Source organism: Mesocricetus auratus, unplaced genomic scaffold (genome assembly GCF_017639785.1).
Source record: "Mesocricetus auratus isolate SY011 unplaced genomic scaffold, BCM_Maur_2.0 Super-Scaffold_100676, whole genome shotgun sequence".
Taxonomy (NCBI): Eukaryota; Metazoa; Chordata; class Mammalia; order Rodentia; family Cricetidae; genus Mesocricetus; species Mesocricetus auratus.
Window position 1 is genome coordinate 87,838,214 of NW_024429266.1, and position 19,396 is coordinate 87,857,609.

The window sequence follows — 19,396 nt, forward strand, 5'->3', positions numbered from 1 at the left end:
GAATGTAAGGGATGGAGGTAGGTGTGTGGCCAGGTGTGTTGACTTCAGAACTTGACATTGCACCCTTGATGTCACAACAGGTGTAATTACTGGACCTGTGGGCATCCTGCCATATGGAGAAGAGGGACCGCAGAGGTCTGCAAGAACCCATGGACAGATAACAGTAATAGTGAGGAGGTGTTCACCCCCACCCCTGAGTATCTATGGGGACTTAATGATGCCAAGTGAGAGAGGGACATTCTCTTCAGTGGTGAAGTCACTGGTGTTTCTGTGAACAATTCCTCACCTAAGATCCTTTAAGTAACCTGTGGGAAAACTAAGGCTCAACGGGCCTGACAGTCAACCTACACTGATAGTAAGAGCATGCACAGTAGATATCTCCTGACAGCCAGCCTGGGTCTGCCAGAGGCTCTTGACAACAGCAGATGAGAGATGATGTGACCCTATGGACAGCGACTACGTCACCTCAGCAGATCTCCTCTCCTGGGGCAGAGTTGAGTTTATTGTTTCAACTTGCTCCTGATGCCTATGGTGGGTGGTGTTGGTGTGATGTCTACTTTCCCCCACCCCCATGGGACACCCGTTGGGATCCTGCAACAGTAACTACTGATACTCTCCGAGACCTCAAATGCTAAAACAAAATGAAAAGTAGAAAAGGGATTAGAAAGAGGACCAGCAATAGCAGAAAGGGATAGAGTGTAGATACAGAAAAAAAACTTGTATGAATATGTATGAAAATACCCTAATGAAACCCATCATGTAAATAATTATAATTAACATGTGCTAATAAAATTTGTGATTTAAAATAGATAAAGCCTTGTCTTGGTAAGGTTTTGAAGAAACAAATATTCTTTGAAAATTGCTTATTATTGTGTGTGTGTATGATGGAGAACATGTACACCTCAGGGGACAATGCTGTGGCGTTATTTCCTATCCCCTTTCATTTTTACATATGATCCAAGACTTGGGTCATGAGAGCCAGCCCAGAATGAACATTATTTCTGAGGATTATGGAGTGTATAAAATTCACATGGGACAGTTACATATAGATCCAATGTCCGGTATCCTAAAAGCGTGGGGTCAGAGGCATAGGTTTGGGATCATTTTAAATTGGGGGATATTAACATGTACATAATATCTTAAAGATGGAGTCCAAGTGTAAATGTGAAATTCCTTTGCTTCATATGTATTTTATATAAGTCACCTGAAGTTGGTTTTACACAAAGCTTTTAGGGCAGCTTTGTTCTGAATGATGTCACCTGAGAGCATGTGTAGAATCTGTGGTCACATGACCCCTCAGGAAGTTTCAGGTTTTGGAGTATTTTGGATTTCAGATTAGGGATGCTCAACCCGTTTATCAGAATATGGACTATTCCCAAGTTTTTAATGATTTCTTTATCTGTATTTTCTATGTGTGAGTGTCTTATCTATGTGTGTGTGTGTGCAGCATATGTGCCTGGTGCCCTTGGAGGCCAGAAGAGGTTGCAAACACTGGAACTGGAGTTAGAGATGGTTGTAAGCCATCATGTGGGTGCTAAGAGTTGAACCCCAGAACTCTACAAGAGCAGCAAGTGCTCTTAACTACTGGGCCATCTCTCCAGACCCTGTACCTGATTTTTGACCAGATATCCCATCTCTAAATTTGGCTGGGGGAAAATATGTTAGGAAAAGATGTTTCCTTCTATTGCTATTTATAATCTTATGATATTACAAACTTTGAACCCAGCTTAACTGTCTAATAAGAGGAAATGGGTTAATTGAATGCTGATACACAAGGGAGAATGTAGACCATTGGTACAAATGACATCACTGGAGTGTGAGCTCAGTGCTATGGCCCCTTCCTACACCTAATTGAATGGGGACAAAATCAAGTTACTGAATCCCAACTGGGTGAGATACCTTTATAACTAGAAAGAGTTTTTGGAGTGATGTCTAAAACATTAACAGTGATTATATTGCTAACAGTAGAAATTTAGCCTTTTGATCTTTATATTTAACTTAGTTTTTAAAAAAATCACTCTGTAATTTCTCAAAAAATATATAAAATGAGTTGAAAAGACTATGCATTTTAGAAGTCACATCCATTCTTCATTGGGGCTTAAGTTTTAGTTAAATACCTTTCCCCTATCATTACTTTTTTTAAAAAAACCTCACAGCCATGTACTCAGGGCATAAAGAAATCCATTCTTGTGGTGATTACACCCACTTAGTGAGAACACTGTCTTGGCTCTTCCTCCGGAGAGTTTTATTATGTACGTCGGTCTTTATGAAGTTCTTTTTGTGTGGAGGTGTACAAGGTCTTACAACGTTGCCATCCAGACAAAGCAATGGTTCTCTGTCTGTCCCGACTCTTGGGATAATCGCTGTGGTCTCTCTATCTATCTACTGTTCTACCCTCCTCACAAGAGGCCAACGGGAACAACCTACTTTTCCTTTATGCTTATCAAGAGCTGAGAATTCTTCGAAGCCCACTGCATGTGTTTTCACTCGTCTGACCCGTACGTACAGCCTTCCTATGAAGGTGATGTTGCAGTTATTATACTTCCAGGATGAAAAGGCCTCTGAGCTAACAAACACAGCAGGGCAGGGACTGGAGCCCAGGCAGTCTGGTTTCAAGGTGCCTGTGGTCTTGACTGCTCCGATCTCCCATCTGTGTGCCTGCTGAGTGGGTTTCCAACCCTGCTGGGCTTCCCTGTAGCAGGTCTTGCTGTGGTCACCTCTTCCTCTTCCTTAACTCACTCACCCATGCTCTTTGACTACTTTCATATCTTCTCTGAAGAGTTTAGATTTTTTTTTTTTTTGAGACAGGGTTTCTCTGTACTGTTTTGGAGGCTGTCCTGGAACTCTCTCTGTAGACCAGGCTGGCCTCGAACTCATAGAAGCTGCGGGCAAAGGAAGCTCATCAGCCGGGGGAGGGGGGGAGTCCGTGCTGAATGCCGGGGAGGTCTGAGACTGGGGCCTCCCGCGGACCTCCCCGAGCGGGGGAGGGGGGGCTGGGTAGAGGGGAAGGGGGGTGAGTTCCCAGAGAGCAGGGCAACGAGCATGGGCAGACTGGCCAGGAGAGGCCCTGAGTTCGCAGATGCCTCCCTCACCGGAGCTTGGAACAAACTCTAGGCCAGCGAAGACCAGGTTTAGATTTCTTGTGTTACGATACATCTCAGAAGAAAAATCAAATATTTTCGATGTATCTCATTTTGGGCCATGGGGCATCCTTAACCTCACACAGGAAGGATACCTGGGGGGGAGGGTGTCCCCAACTGATGAATAAGGCTGATTCCTTGGAAGAAGTCGTAACTTTTATAAGGTTATAATTTATTCTAATCATATCTAAGGTGATGTAGGCTCATTGTAAAAATTTTGCAAAATACAAAAAAAATGTAGAGGAAAAAATTAAAAACACACATAATCTAACCATCCTATTGCAACCCCCAGTAACTATGACTTCTAATAATTTACCTGGAAGCAATTTGTATCCATTCTTGAAGTTTTGGTCTTCTCAGTAGATGTGTAAGTAATGATTTTAGGAAATGTCTCTCCATGCAGTTTAGTGCCTAGGAACACTATTTGACTTAAAGGCATGCCAAATATAGTGAAATTAATGTCTCTTAATCTTATACTGCAGTTGATATTTTAATTAAAGAAATAAAGTAATTGTGGATAACTTAATATATTAATATGAAAATGTATAGAACGACAGAATGAAGCTGGTTTGTGGTGGTGGTGGCACATGCCCTTAATCCTAGCACTCATGAGGCAGAGACAGGCAGATGTCTGAGTTCCAGGTCAGCGTATCTACAGATCGAGTTCTAGGACAGCCAGAGCTACACACAGAAACCCTGTCTCAACCCTCCCACTACCCCTGCAAAAACAAAAACAAAAACAAAAACAAAAGCAAAAAACAAACAAACAAAAAAACCAATAGAATGACCTTAGCAGTTTTATTTGCCCCTTTAAAGTTAATTTAAAGTTTTTTCCCACTTTTTTTTTCCTAGCAGGAACTGCATACATAGCAAGCCTTCAACTCATGCATTAATTTTGTCTAAGTAAGATTAAAATCCACTTGAACTACCATTAACATTTTTTTTTTTTTGGTTTTTCAAGACAAGGTTTCTCTGTATTGTTTTGGAACCATCAACATTTAACTTTTGATAACTGTCGTGTTGGTTGTTAATAGTTTTTCTGTTTTATTGTGATTGAACTTTAGCAAGGTTTATTGAGGTTGTCTTGTTGTCACTCTGGGGAAAAGGTCATAATGCTGACCATTATAAAAATAACAGCCGCTGGGCAGTGGTGGTGCACGCCTTTAATCCCAGCACTCAGGAGGCAGAGGCAGGCGGATCTCTGTGAGTTTGAGGCTGGGCTGGACCGACAGCCTCAAAAACAATACAGAGAAACCCTGTCTCGTAAAAACCAAAAAATAAAAACTAAAAAAATAAAAATAGCAACCAAGGACATTCATGACCTGACTCCTGGCAAGGAGGCACCATGCTAAGATTGGTTTGAGCTGCAGCGGCTGGTGCCCAGCCTTCATTTTAAAAGCTAGTCTGGGGAAAGACTGTCTAATCGTAGTATCTCCCCTCTTGTGTTTCCAGGCATCTGGCCGTCTGAGGAGGTTTTAGCTTACTACTGCCTCAAGCACAGTAATATGTTCAGGTAAGAGCCACACTTAAAAGATATTTGTTTAGCCCATCATGGTTATTGAATCTGCGTATTAAAAAACGGCCTGCTCTGCAGCCTCCCAGCTGTAAAGCGTTGACGGGAAGTGGGGGAAGGCGGAGTCCCCAGGAACACATGTTGCTTCTGCAGAGGGGTCTGCACTGCCTTCAGGTGCGAACTGCACAGCAAGCTTCTTGCTTGTGTCAAAGGCTTTTGATTTTCACTCAAGGCATTTTATTTCACTTTGATTTGGGGGAAACAAAAGGGAAGGCGCAATCAATCCTTGCTGATTGTGAAGGTCAAAAAAAAAATCCCCACAATAAACACATTCTGTAACTTCTGTTAGGGAAGTCACTGGCACATTTGATAGATGCCTCACAGCTGTTACTTGAAGATGTCCTCATTTTAAAGGCATTTCTTGTGTCCTTGACAATATGTGTAATATAAATTACTATTCTAAAGAAGTCAATACTCTCAGCTGTTAATATATGTGTTATGTATCAAACCATGGATGAGATTTAGGAAAGGCGAAAAGGAGCTCTTTATTTAAAAATTCTGGAGATCTTTGGTACAACTAGAAAGTGGAGGGCTTTTTTTCCATTTTAATTGTTATTTTATAAACATCCTATATATACTTTCTGAGTAGTCCATTGCTTCATAAGAAGCCTTTAGTGATCATGATTTGTTTTAACTATATGTTCTTACAGGATTGGGTGGGTACCACATATTTTTTGAAGCTCTGTGAGTCCATACCTACCCAACAGTCTGGGATTGCATTGAATAGCTAAATATACATTGAATAGCTAAATATAATTAGTGATGTTAGAACCCTAAGCTTATGATATCTAAAGAGGGCAGTTCTGAATCCAGGGCTACAGCCCTGAAGGCTGACATTTCGGAATCTCACTGTGCTTAAACTCCAGCCAGCCAGCAGTGGGCCAGGGCGAGAATGTCACACATTGAGGGCTGATATTTAGGCACAGAAGGGGAAGGTAAGTGTAGAACGGCACGCTCAGCCTTACCTCTGAGCCCTGACTTCAGCCTGGTCTGCTCCTCAACCACATTATGTCCCTGCATTGTTTATTTGCTTCGGTGTGCTCGGGTCAATTGTGATCTACGTGTTAATTGCTGGATGCTCTTTGTGTAATTGTGCCTTATGGGGGTGGTTCAGCTCTCCAAATTGTTTCAGCTTTTTTTTTAGAATAAAAAAAAATCAGGATTGCATTTATTTGTGTGCTGTGTGTGACTCTAACATAAGTTCACACACACTCATATATATTCTTCATTTACTTGTCTAACTGGTTTTGAAGGCATGAATGTGGATTAACAATGTTATCCTTCCCTAACAATTATCTTTCGCTACTCTAGCTAGTTTAGTTCTAAAAGACAGCACCATTGACAAGGAGAAAAAAGGGGAACCTTCTCAGATTTTTCAGCTCAGCGGTGGTAATGTTGCAGTGAACGCTAATGAGGGAACCCCCCACTGGCTTGCCTGCTCTGTGACTTCTCTATTTCATAATTATTTTTAAAACGCAAAACGACATGAGGTAGCCCAGTCGTGTCTCCACAACTCCCTGGTAGTGTCGTTCTTACTGCAGATGGTAATTTGTTCTTGTAACATATATATGGCTCTGACCATTTTCATCTAATTTGTATGGGTTCTACCATTTCTTTCTCTCTTTCAGGGACCTTGCTGTGTGTGAGCTCGGGGGTGGCATGACATGCTTGGCTGGGCTCATGGTAGGTCTTTTCTCAATTCCAATCCCATTCAGAGGGAGGAACAAAAGGAAAAATGTTCCAGGGCCTCCAACTGCTGGGTCAGAGAACCGTCAACAGCATCAGCTGCGGTCAAGCTGCCGGGTCTTGAGAGACCTTCTAGATTGACTTACTTTCGGATCATATTGATTTTATGGTTGCCTCGATGAGCAGAAACATTTTACCTCAGTGTAGTCAATATCGCTTGTTGTGACATTCCAGGCCTCGCACAGTCTTTCTTTGCCATAGCGAAAGCTTTTCTTTCTTTTTTTTTTCTTCAGATTATAGTCCCATTTGCTAAGATGCAGGAATAGCCCAGCAAATCACAGTTGGAGCACCATGAGATAGCTGCTAATGTTTTGCCTGTATTATTACACCAACAAACATGATCCAGAGCGCTCAGTAATTAGATTCTTTTGAATTAGATTGGCCATTCAGGAACGTTGTTCCCCATTCTCTGGGTTCTCAGTCATGTATTCGGGAGATATTATGTAGCAGCACAGTGCATTAGACAAGTTTTTATGTCTCTACAAATAAAAGCATATTGTTACACTGATTGGCATTTGACAAACCTGTCGCTCTTATACAATGTGTCGAGGTTACAGCCCAATGTGCGAGCATGTCAAAGCTCACAAAAAAATTACCCTCACAAAGCCATCTGCCTGCAATGCAAAGTTATATGAAGGGCATCAGGCAGCCAGACAGAAGCCGGCTGAAAGGCGGAGTGACAGCCTTGTATGATGGCTCTACTAGATAAACAGGAGCCCACAAATGAAAGCCTCTCAGAATGCCATCATCCGCTGTCACAATGCAATTACCGAACAGAATGATAGCAAGATAGAGGCTCCCGCAAATGGAATGATAAAAGTATTGACTGATTTGATTGAATGATTAAAATAATGCAGACATAAAATGAAAAAAGATTGAAGATTGTTACAGAGGAATAGGTGAGGAAGCATGATACTGAAGGCTTGTCACTCCTGTCTTCACTTCCACACAGACAAGCATATTTGCTCATTGTTTGCTGTAGTCCCTTTCTTTTTTCTTTTTTTTTTTTTCCAGGTTGCTATTTCTGCAGATGTCAAAGAAGTTCTGTTAACTGATGGGAATGAAAAGGCCATCAGAAGTATCCTTATTCAGATAGAAAGCCGGTTTGTTGTGCCTATTCCCAACCCCCCCCCACTCACCCACCCCCACCCCTACCCCCGGGGCCGAGTAACAATTGATATAAAGAAAGACAGCACGGGGTATTAAAAAAGAGCTCCCCATACACACAATCGGTAATTAAGAAAAACTAGAGCTACATGGACTCACTGCAGTTGACTGCGTGGTGTGTTCCTTTTCACAGGGTTTACGGACACTTCTCACAGGGTTTACGGACACTTCTCACTGAAGGAGTCTTATGTTTTGTGCACCTCTCGAGGCAATTCAAAATCTTATTTCATAATTTTGTAGCATTCTTGCTCTTTTATTTCCATTAAGATCTTCCGGCACAAAACTGATTAAAATGACTATTTACCCCATCCCGGGTTGCCTGTAAATGTTAATGTCTAGCGTCTGTGCCTGTGATGCCACACACATCAGTCATGCTGTACCTATGCTAATTGCTGGGGAGTTGCCTATATCCCCCCACTGGAAACGGCTATCACTTCTTCATTATCTCCTTTTATTTAGGATTAAAAAGCTATCTCTTTTTTCTTCCTGCTCTGCTATTACAGTTCAAACCCCATTATATTAGATTATGCTTTACTAATATGTACACAGAGTTCAGAAAATTGAACTGTACTTTAACTAAGAAAAGCAAGCATAATTTATGGCTACTTTAGCAGTCTAGCTGATACGTTCAGGGCAGTTAACAGCCGCTAGAAATTGAGAGGGAAAAGTGGAAGATCTGTTTGCTTTGGATTTTTTTTTTCTTTTTTGACATGGTGAGTAAGAAGAAGCCTTATTTGAATTTTTAGTCCCTTCAAAGGCTTGAGGCAGCTTTGAATTTTGTGGCATTTTACATAAAGCCTATTTTTTATTTCCTTTCCTCCTTTCTCCGCTCTGTAATTTTTTTTTTTTTTTGGAAATAAAATCCGCAGCAGCTCCATCAGCTGTTCGCATAGGAGGAAGGAAGACCGTGGAGCATGCTAGCTGTTCAGCAGCCCTGCCGAGCCCCACCCAGCTAATTGCCTGACAGCCTAAAAAAAAAAAATCAGGAAGGAAAAACAGCCAATCACAGTCTTTGCCTTTCACACCAGGGAGAGAGATGACAAAAGGTGCTTCCTTTTTTTTTTTTTTTTTAACGTAGGATCTTTAATCATGATCTTGAGACTGTGGCAAGTTTTTCTAAATATTCCTGAAGACTCCTGCTCCATTCACTGCTGTAGACGGGTTCCTTCTGTGTCCATATCAGTTCACTGTGCTCCTCCTTGTCAGGGAACACGGAGAGCAATGGGCGCTCTCAGGTACGCCAGCTCAAACCCACACAGTGTCTTTCTGAGGGTAGAAATTCAGGAATATTGAACAACAGGGAGAAACTTCCAGATCGGGCCCAGTACCCTGAAATCTTTATCCCCCTGAAGTCACCAAGTGACTTTATTTATTAGCACCAGAAATCAATTAGAACTTTCTGCTGTCAGACTGTGGGGGTAGCATCTAGAATCGGTATGTAAATTTAATGGCACTAAAATTATGGTTGAACTAAACCACAGAGTGCCCAAAGAAGGGAAGCCAGGTTCGTGTCATTAATTATTATCGCACCTTCGCTTTGAGCAGTAGAGATGCCATGCCAGCCCTTGAAATCAGAGAGGAAATCTCAGATTCTGCCATTCACTCTGCCGGCCTTTCAAAGAAATGATTGGTCCAGCCCCCTCCCAAGAAAATGGATTTTTAACATTTGGTCCTCAGAGGCTCAGCCCTGAGAGTGCTTTATTGTGCTGGGTTTTACAATGGGTTTAATATAGCGGGGTGCCAGAGGGCAGGAGGGAGAACCTTACAATGTAGATGAAGTAGGGGTCCTTTTAGGATGCAGACCCAAACTGGCCGCCGCGTGTTTTATTTCATCTCTTAGAACCTTCCTGATGGGGTTCGGTTTTTACGATGTGCGCGTTCCATGTTTGTGTGCCTTTTTTTTTCTGTTGTAAGTAGATCTAATTTATTTTAATTAAGAGAAAAAAGCATGCAAAAGCCTTAAAATTGGTGATGTGGTTTCCTGCTTTTAATACTAATGTTGTTCTTGATTTGCAAACAGCTTACAATAGGCATGCCTTGTCATCTGTTTTGCTGAGTGAGGTTAATATGAGTGACTCCCCTCCTCATCTGTGCCCTCCCTCTCTGTAAGAATAACTCACCCGCCAAATCGCATACTGTCAGTGCATACAGATCAAACAACTCACTTAGAAATCAGTTTGTGTTTTTTCTTTAAAAATTTTAGGAAGCCAAAATTATACAGCAGTTGTAGAATATTATCCAAAAATTACTTTCCAAACAGTAAAGGTGGCTGTCAATAAAAAAAAAAAAAATGGGAGAGACATTGCCAGAAGCCAGCAAATCTCTAAGCAAAGCTGCTAATTATTCTTAATGGGCAAGATGAGCACATTAAGAAACAAATGAACACACCAGAGAAATGATAAAAATCGACCTGGCAGACGCTCATCGCCCGGGTATTAGCCTTCGTATTAGTCTCATCATTTTAAAAATGTTTTGCTGTTCTTAGCTTCTGAATGGAATGAATCCAACTAGTTTTATTTACTGGCTTCTTTAAGCTTCTATCATTCTGAGCTTTACTTTATTTTTAGGAAAAATGGCATGTTTTGTTATTTCATTTTGGCTTCTTTTGTTTTTAATATGAGAGGCAATGGAGAGATTAGTTCTGAACCTATAGATCATAAAAGGACGCTAGTCAGCTACATGGGCGTTTATCTTTCTACAGTATACCAAGGGTGGGCTGTGTCTCTAGGCCTCTGTGTCTTGACCCCAGAAAGCTAGCCGTAGATCTCAGATTTACTGCAAAGGGATCCGTCTAAAAAGAAAGTAAGACCTGAGGTCAAATGAGCTTTTCGTCTTCAGGATTTTCTCAGACTCGTAAGTAGGTTTCCTTAAGGTTTTTGTTGGCTCTTAAGGTGCCTCACTGGCTTTAACCCGGGGGTTCCCATCCTGAAAACCATCTTTCCCTAAAGATACCACTTAATCCATACCCACGCTCCAAGAATACAAAGGATAGGTTAGAAATGGGATCATCTGGGTTACGCAGTTCTCAATTTTGTTTTAATTATTATTATTTTGTTATGTTATGACTATGCGTGTTTGGCCTGTGTGAATATCTGTGTTCTGTGTGCATACGTGGTGACCACAGAGGCCAGAAGAGGGCATCAGATCCCCTGGAACTGGAGCTATAGATGGTTGTGAGCCACTGTGTGGGCGCTGGCAATCAAAGTAAGCAGTCAGTGCTCTTAACCATTGAGCCATCTCTCCAGCCACTCAAATCTATTTTAAAATAATGTAAAAAACAACAACAACAACAATGCCCTTTGGTATTTCCCTTTTAGTGCTATAAAGAAAGAAACGCCTAAATATTCACATGTAATAACTACTCGAAAAGGTGTGTTGTAGCTGGTGAGGACAATGAGAAAAGGAGCAGGGGGAGAAAGGCAGGCTGCACTCTGATTGCTGCAGAGCCCTCTGCAAGCCATATTGAGTAGAAGTAGAACTGGGGTATGGAGAACTTGCCTATAATCTCAACCCTTGGGAAGTGGAGGCAAAAAAAAAAAATGGTCTTTGCAGGACGCGCGCACGCACGCACGCACACCAGACACACATGCAGACATAATTTAAAATGGTGCTTTTCAGAGGACCCAGGTTCAATTCCCAGAACTCACTCAATGGTTCAGAGCTGTCTGTAGCTCCAGTCTCAGAGGATCTGGTGCCCTCTTTTGGTCCCCAAAGACGTTGGGCACACACATGGAACATATACATATACATAGACAAAACACCCATACACATATAAGAAATAAATAATTTCAAAATTAATGTGATTCAAGGCATATATACAACCGATAAATTCAGTTACTTATTACACAGCAAGACTAATATTTTCAACAGCATTTTACCTACCTATAATAGATGTATTTGACCTAAAAGGCTTTTGTGGCAATTGTTTATGAGTATATATTTTAAGAATAAAAATAATCATAATTAGAACGGAACATCACTCCTGACACATGCCTCAGTCAGGAAGCTAGAAGTAGACATCTGGCTCCCGCTGAGTCACAAGCAGCTGCCGTGACAAGGGGACAGAGAGAACGACCCTGGCTCCATCTCATCTAGAAACCACAGGAAGGCTTTCCCGGCACCCAGCCCCTCCCACCGAGACTTTCTGGAAGGTGGATGCAGATCACAGAGCATGATTGGGTCTGTTGTGTTGAACATCATCCTGGTCATATTGACTCAGTTTGATTGGATTTCCTTTATTACCCTGAGGTGACACAGGGAGATGATAAAATCTATTATTGGACACAGTGCCATCCAGAAAGACCATCAAAATCTGACCTACGGGGTGCAGGAGCAGAATATCAGAGTTTATCTCTTAAGGTAATGTTTTAACGTAGCACTGCCATCTATTCTCTGTGATTCTTTTAGTATATTTCTAAAAGCCCTTCCGAACCACTAAGTATATTTCCTGCCCAGTTCTAAAAATAAAGCAGCCTAAATACCACAGTGAATTTTTCACTAGAAAATATAACTTGTAGAATATAAATATCCTTGCTTGCTACAGCCTGACCACCCAGAGTCGCAGGCTTATAAATGTATAAAGTATATAGTGTTAAGATGTTTACTAGAAATTATTAATAGGTTTTCTGAGTTATATAATTTAACTTCCCTGCGACTATTTTATAAAAAAGTATTACCTCCACTAGCAAAATAATATGTTTTGCTTGATAGATTAGTCATGTACTCATAGGACGCTACAGGTGTGCCGAGCACATTATAGCAGGCAGTTGGATACCATGGAAACTTGGAGTAGGGTGTGGCTAGGAGAGGGGACTTAATAAAAAGCAGTTGTCAGTTGACTCTACTAATTTTGTGCTTCTCTGAATGAAGATGTCAGCCGTCCTTTCCTGCAAGATGCTTCATCTAGAAGGCTCCTGAAATAGACAGAAACCGTAGGCCGATGTGTCATTTTAGTTAATCAAAACAAGTAGGGAAATTAGTCTCCTTTATTTTTTTAATGAATGTAATTTAACGGTATTTAATTTGCATACAGGAAAGTTCACCCAGAAAAAAAAAAAGAAGTCTGCATTATGGCACTTTTGTAAACCTCTACAAAGCCCATCATTAGGGGACCTAATTGATTTTTCCTCCCTACTCCTGAGGGGAGGAGAGCTATCCCACAGTACCTGCTTATTCACTCGGAGAAGAATGGGTGTGCCTGGTGGTGCAAGCACAGATTTGGGTTTAAGAATCCTGTGGTTCTGTTCTGGCAGGGAGATCTTGGCCAGTGTTTGCTTTGAACATTCAGGAAATGCGTTTTTCCAAGCAATAGGGGAACATCGCTGTCTGCCTGGTATCCTCCCCATGGGCCCAATTTCTTTCAGCTTGCAGCCTTCAGGAGAATTATTTTAGTTCCTGTTTATTTAAACTTGCCATACTCCAGAGGGGGATTGTGAGGCGTCTTATAGGAAATGTGCCAAGTCAAATAAATGAGAAGTGGGGGCATTCAGAAATTAGGAAGCCAGGGACAGAGGTCAGCACAGAAAATAAGACCACAGGAGTGTCTGGGTGTCGCAGTTGGTATATTTATTAGGCTCTACCCATCCAGGGTCCAGAGCAAAGAGAGAAATAGCAGCACTCACAGAAACCTATTATAGATCTGCAGTACAGCTCTTCCTGGTGTTGAACTAGGTGTGCTTTCTCCCAAGGGTCTTTGGATGTCACGCAGAGTTTCTTTAACGTAAACACAACTCTTCTACTTGAGTCCTGTGTCAGAGCAAGGCCGCAGGCCAAAGCGGAAGTTCTTCAAGGGACCTTTCACTAGTGTAGACAGAGGTCCTATTGGCTTGGTCCTGCCGCCCTTAGTCCCAGGTAAACACACAGAGACGTATATTAATTATAAATTGTTTGGCCAATGGCTCGGGTTTCTTATTGGCTAGCTCTCTGTTAGTTATTAACCTGTAACTATTAATCTATGTATTTCTACATGGCCTTGTCTTACTGGAGAACGCCTGGAGTCCTATTTTCCAGGTAGCTGCGTGGCATCTCTCCTTGTCTGGTAGCCCCGCCCATACTTGCCTGAATACTGGCCAATCAGTGTTTTATTCATCAACCAGTAAGAGTAACGTATATACAGAAGGACAGCCCCCACCGCACTAGGATGACTTTCTTCTTCATTGTTGCATTTCCTCCAAAGATGCTCCAGGTTTTCTTCCACCTCTCCTGGCCTCCTCCCAACACCGCCCCTCCTGCCCATCTTCCCTCCCTGTACAAGCATTTAGGAGATTGGACCCGCTTTAGTTTGGAAAGTCATCAAAGGCTGCCATTGCCCTCCTCACTGGCTGATGGGCATCTGTCTTTGGATGCCTGATTGCCCTGGGGAAGTGGCATAGCAGCTCATGTTCCCCAGCAGTGCCCTCCAGCACCTATCCCCTGGGCCCTGCCACGATGCTACCCTAGATGTTCCCCCCACGGGTGATTAAATCGCAAGCCGGGGAATGAAAAGTTCTCGCCAGTGCTGAGTTGGTATTTCACGGCACAACATTGACCGCTCATTCCTCCTTCTCATGTTGATCCCATTGTGATGAGAAGCCAGCATGTTTGTAGGTTTCTGTTTTAATCAGTTGATGGTCACTGCAGAAGTTTTCTTAACTGTGCCCCCGCAGATGTGAACAGCATCATCAAAAGCAATCAGGAGACTGGCGTATTTAAGGCTCACAAAATATCAAGCTGGTAAGATACCTTTCTGCCTCCTATCTGAGTGAAACTGGAAACTGCTTTCCTGATGCTATGGATTAATACAGTGATAGTAGATAATGCTGATTGAGCACCTACTGTATGCTTGATGCTATGTATACAGTGATAGTAGATAATGCTGATTGAGCACATACTGTATACTTGATGCTATGTATACAGTGATAGTAGATAATACTGATTGAGCACCTACTGTATACTTGATGCTATGTATACAGTGATAGTAGATAATGCTGATTGAGCACCTACTATACACTAGGCACTGTTCCGGGTGCCTCATTGAACCTTGTGAGACTCCCATGAGGCAGGCAGACACTCCGTTAAATAGACGAAAGCACCAGAACTACATATGGTGTAGAACACTCAAGTAATGCATTATCCACTGAGTTAGGGTTACTTGGTCACTTCTTGGCTCAGGAGAGTTTCGTTCTGTTTCGTTTTCATTTTATTTATTATGTGTATTGGTGTTTTGCCTGCATGTATGTCTGTGTGAGGGTGTCAGAGCCTCTGTAACTGGAGTTTCAGACAATTGTTGAGCTGCCATGTGGGTGCTGGGATTGAACCCCGGTCCTTTGGAAGAGAAGCCAGTGCTGTTAACCACTGAGCCATCTCTCCAGTCCACTTGATGGTTAAGATTATGCAGTGTGAGGTTGGGGAAAGCCTAGTTTGGAGGCCTTCTTAAGTGGCTCTGTTCCAGTGACGCACAGCCTGGGCTGGGCAGTCTTATACCCCAAGGGGATTCTGTCAGTCCTTGTGATGACTTGGGTGAGAGTGGACACTGTCACTACTGGTTTCTTCTGGTCCTGATGTCTAATGGTGGAGATGACTCGTAGCTTTGAAAACACAGCAGACCCCTCCATTATAGAAGCATGTGGCCCAGGGCATCAATAGCACCAAGGCTAAGACACCTTCTTCTATTGGTGGTTTTAATAGTCCAGGGGTCCAGTCCCTTTTGGTTCCGTTCATTCTTTTCCAGGCTAGGAGAACTGCTTTCCCCTGGTAGAACCACTGTGTGTTCTGTGATGCCCCACCCTGAACTAAAAGGAGAATGCCATCCCTACTAAGGTGTACTAACACGTGGAAATAGCTGCATCTGTGCATTTTCCTTTTGTGCATTTAACTACAGATTTCATCACAGTAACAGTTCCATCTGGAATTATTTTGTTTGTCATGTTATTCTGGCGTCCTTTGGTGTTGTAAGTTTCCTCTATGTCGAGGACACTTGCCTACCCTGACTGCGTAGTTTAAGAAAAACAGTTGGACGAACAAACACAATGGGTAAAAACCAGTGATGCTGGGTAGCATGGCCTGTATCTGTAATCTCAACACTTGGGAGGGAGACTGAGCAGAGCCCTTCCTCCATGGTTCACACAGCCGTCCCCTTCTGGAAAGGGCTTCATTTTGGGACATGCTTCTCAACCTGGTCTTTTAGTTATCAATCAAAAGTGCATTTTCTATGTTGTTCTCATTTACATTTATTTAGTGCTTAAGGTCATTTGTGACCATTTGAGTGTATTTCAGCATATGGAATCAGGGAATAATAGACTTCAACCTCACGCTGTGCAGGGAGATTGTGTTTTTACAAGACATAATGTTGTTTACTGGGTGTTAATAATCACTAATTAATAAACATATCTAGACTTCCAAAATGTTGCATTTTAAGGAATAAAAATGTCAAGTGTTTAACTTGGGGAGTGCAATAAAATTTTCTGTTATCTCTTCATAAAATAATTAAGTTACATAAAGTAAAATGTTGCTGTTCAGCACAGGGCAGATCCCAAATGCTTACCGCCTGGCTTTTGTTCAGATGTGTCTGTTCTCAATAATGCTACATCGAAATGGATTCTTTTGATACATGGGGCGACATAAAGGCATACAGGCTGTATTTCAATAACCATACCAAATTCCCTAATGAGAGGCTTGTTTTTGTTGTTTCTTTCTTTTCTACCTTTACCAAAGACTAATTGTGGTCAGTTTCCTCTTTTGTAAAACCTAAGAGCATTTTTATCCATCTAAAGCATCACAGGATGCAGGGAGGGGCTGGGAGGGGGCACAGTTGGTAAAGGGCTTGTCGTTCAAGCTTTAGGACCTGAGTTCAAATCCATAGCTCCTATGTTAAAACAAACAAAAATGTTAAAACAAACAAAAATGGTTCCATGGTATGTGCCTGTAATCCTAGCACTGGGGAGTAGAGACAGGTATGTCCTTGGGTCTGGATGGCCAGTCTAGCCAATAAGGTGAGCCTCAGGTTCAGTAAATAAATGGTTAAAGTGATCGAGGAGGATACCCAACATTGACCTCTAATCATGATGTGCATACACTCATTCACACCCCAACACACACACACACATTCACATACTCATACACACACCCCAACACACACATGCATGCACACACACTCATACACACCCCCAAACACACACGCTCATACACACCTCCAAACACACACACTCATATACACCCCAAACACACATACATATACTCATACACAACCCCAAACACAAACGCAAATACTCATACACACACCCAACACACACACACACACACACTCATACACACACACTTATTCACACGCACACACCCGGACACATACATACTCATACACACTCATACACACACACCGAGAACACACACACACTCATACACACACACCCCCAGCACACACACAAACTCATACACACACACTCACATACCCCCAGCACACACACAGGAGCGCACACAGAGGGTGTGGGAGGGCAGGTGAATGACTCAGTAAGTTGATCCTATAGGAAGGAGCTGCTTGACCACTTAACCTCAGCAGCTGAGGAAGGGAAGCCACCAGCCAGTGCCACAGAAATCAAGAGTTCCCCTTTCTGCCCACTGCTTTCCCACCCATAGCCAGTACAATGCGGGTGAAAGTATTAGTTCCATGAGAGAAGAAATAAAAGGAAACCATTCACAAAAGAGCTCAGATATAGTTCAATATTCTTTTCTAGTGCCTCAATGCATATGCAGAATTTCTCCTCCAAATTGGAGGTGTGGAATAACAGTAACGACAGATAACTAAGAGGTATTTACCATAGCTACAAAGCCCACACGTGAGCCAAATATTTCTGCTATTAAAAAGCACTTCAGAGCTTGACATGAAGTTTGTAACAGCTGAATGTCTCTTGTGACTTCATTTGCACAGGAGATGTTAAAACTGAAAGGGAAGTCGTGATATGAGAACTGCGAGCCTACGAAACAGGGCTTTTCTAGAGGAACGAGAAGCTGCCCAGAAATTTGACTGGCACCCCTTGCTTTGATTCCCTGATTCAGTGTCCTTAGTAAATGCTGTGGTTTGTCCTTTAGAGGTCATCTGATAAAGGCTTGGGTCCCAGCCTGTGGCTGTTAGAACCTTGAAGAGATGTGGCCAAGCTGGACAGTGGTGGCACACACCTTTAATTCCAGCACTCGAGAGGCAGAAACAAGCAGATGTCTGTGAGTTCGAGTCCAGCCTGGTCTACAGATTGAATTCTCAAAAAATAAGTAAAAGTTAAATTTAAAAAATAATTGAAATAAAATAAAAATAAATTATAATGTAGATATCTGATTGCAGGATATCCAATATTAGACCCTTAGGAAAGGTCCTTTGATTCCCCCAAGGGTGTTGAGAACCACTGCAGTAGATACTCCTAAGACCGTGTAAGCACATTATTAGTGCTTACTGGCAGGGACCTTTTGCAAGTGAGGGGCTGTGACAGCTGTTTCCTTTAGCATTGTAGTGAATCTGCCCCGATGTCATGAACACCTCCTTCCTTGCCCACTGGAATTTTTATTTGTTTGTTTTTAAAACAGGGTCTCACTATGTAGCCCTGGCTATCCTGGAACTCATTCTGTAGACCAGGCTGAGCTTGAACTCACAGACATCTGCCTGCCCCCATCTCCTGAGTGCTGGGATTAAAGGTGTGCACCACCACACCCAGCTTTTTTTTTTTTTAAAGAACAGTGTCATGCAGGGTGGTGGTGGCACACACCTTTAGTTCCAGCACTCGGGAGGCAGAAGCAGACAGATCTCTGAGTTTGAGGCCAGCCTGGTCTACATAGTGGGTTCCAGGACAGCCAGGGCTACTCAGAGAACCCTATCTCAAAATCCTCTGATACACTTTAATCCAGTCTCACTGTTAAACAGGGAAGTCGTGCTTGTGAAGGGTGGGCCACACCCACACTGGCCAGCCAGGGATCCACATACACGAAGAACTCTGCACACACATCTCATCCCCAGGATCTCACACAGCCAGCTGATGGCCCCCCTGCTCAACCATCCACGCAACCGCGCACTCATCTATCGGATGAGTCCGAGCTACGCCTTTGGGATTCTAAATATGGAGCCTGTTGGGAGTAGTTTGTGAACAAAGGAACCATCCTTCTAAATAGAGTGAGAAATTTATGAAAGAGCAAGGCTATTTACAGCAGCTCGATTGTTGGGTTTATCTGGAGCTGTCTTCAAAACTATCACTCGAACAAAGAAACACTTGGAGCGTTTGACGTCTGCGTGTTTCTGGGTCTTCCAGAATCAGAGAATAGCATCATTCCCTGGTTAAACTAGTTAAAAGTTAACACTTTTAGAAATATTGAACTAGCCCTGCTGTGGCAGTAAGATTAAATTTCACTTAAGAAAAGCAACCTTTTGGATTTGTTTGAAAAGTTGTCACTGAATTTAAGCAGTGGCTCTTATTATTATTCTTCATTAAACCGTGTGTATTTGTAAACTGTCCAACTTGTGCTTAGGGTTTGTGGAAGTCCTTACTTTTTTTTTACCTCTGCAGTGGAACACCAGGGCCTGCCAGTGGTCCTATTGCCATTCCTACCCAGGATGCACGGCTGCCTTCCAGTCTGTTTCCTTTAGAGGTTAAGCTAGGATCCAGTTGCTACTTTTCCAAGCCTCTTCCCTGACTCTCCTCATCCCTCCCACCGTTCCCCAGCCTCTCCCTTCTCCTTCAGCTGCCTATGGGCTTGTTTTCTGTCACCATCACAAAAAGACCTAAGATATTTAACTTATGCAGACAAAAAGGTTTGT

General features: G+C 42.5%; 1 protein-coding gene across 5 annotated transcripts in view; it reads left to right on the top strand.

Annotated features, from left to right (window-relative positions):
• Camkmt (calmodulin-lysine N-methyltransferase) overlaps positions 1-19,396 on the top strand; it is a 347,460-nt gene that overhangs the window by 282,844 nt on the left and 45,220 nt on the right. For 4 of the 5 annotated variants that reach the window (XM_040739131.1, XM_005077267.4, XM_040739132.1 and 1 more), the window contains exons 4-7: positions 4,593-4,653; positions 6,342-6,396; positions 7,474-7,537; positions 14,271-14,337. In XM_040739131.1, the coding sequence (XP_040595065.1) occupies positions 4,593-4,653; positions 6,342-6,396; positions 7,474-7,537; positions 14,271-14,337 (247 nt within the window). The remainder of the gene's footprint in view (positions 1-4,592; positions 4,654-6,341; positions 6,397-7,473; positions 7,538-14,270; positions 14,338-19,396) is intronic. The other variant, XM_040739133.1, reaches the window with a different exon arrangement.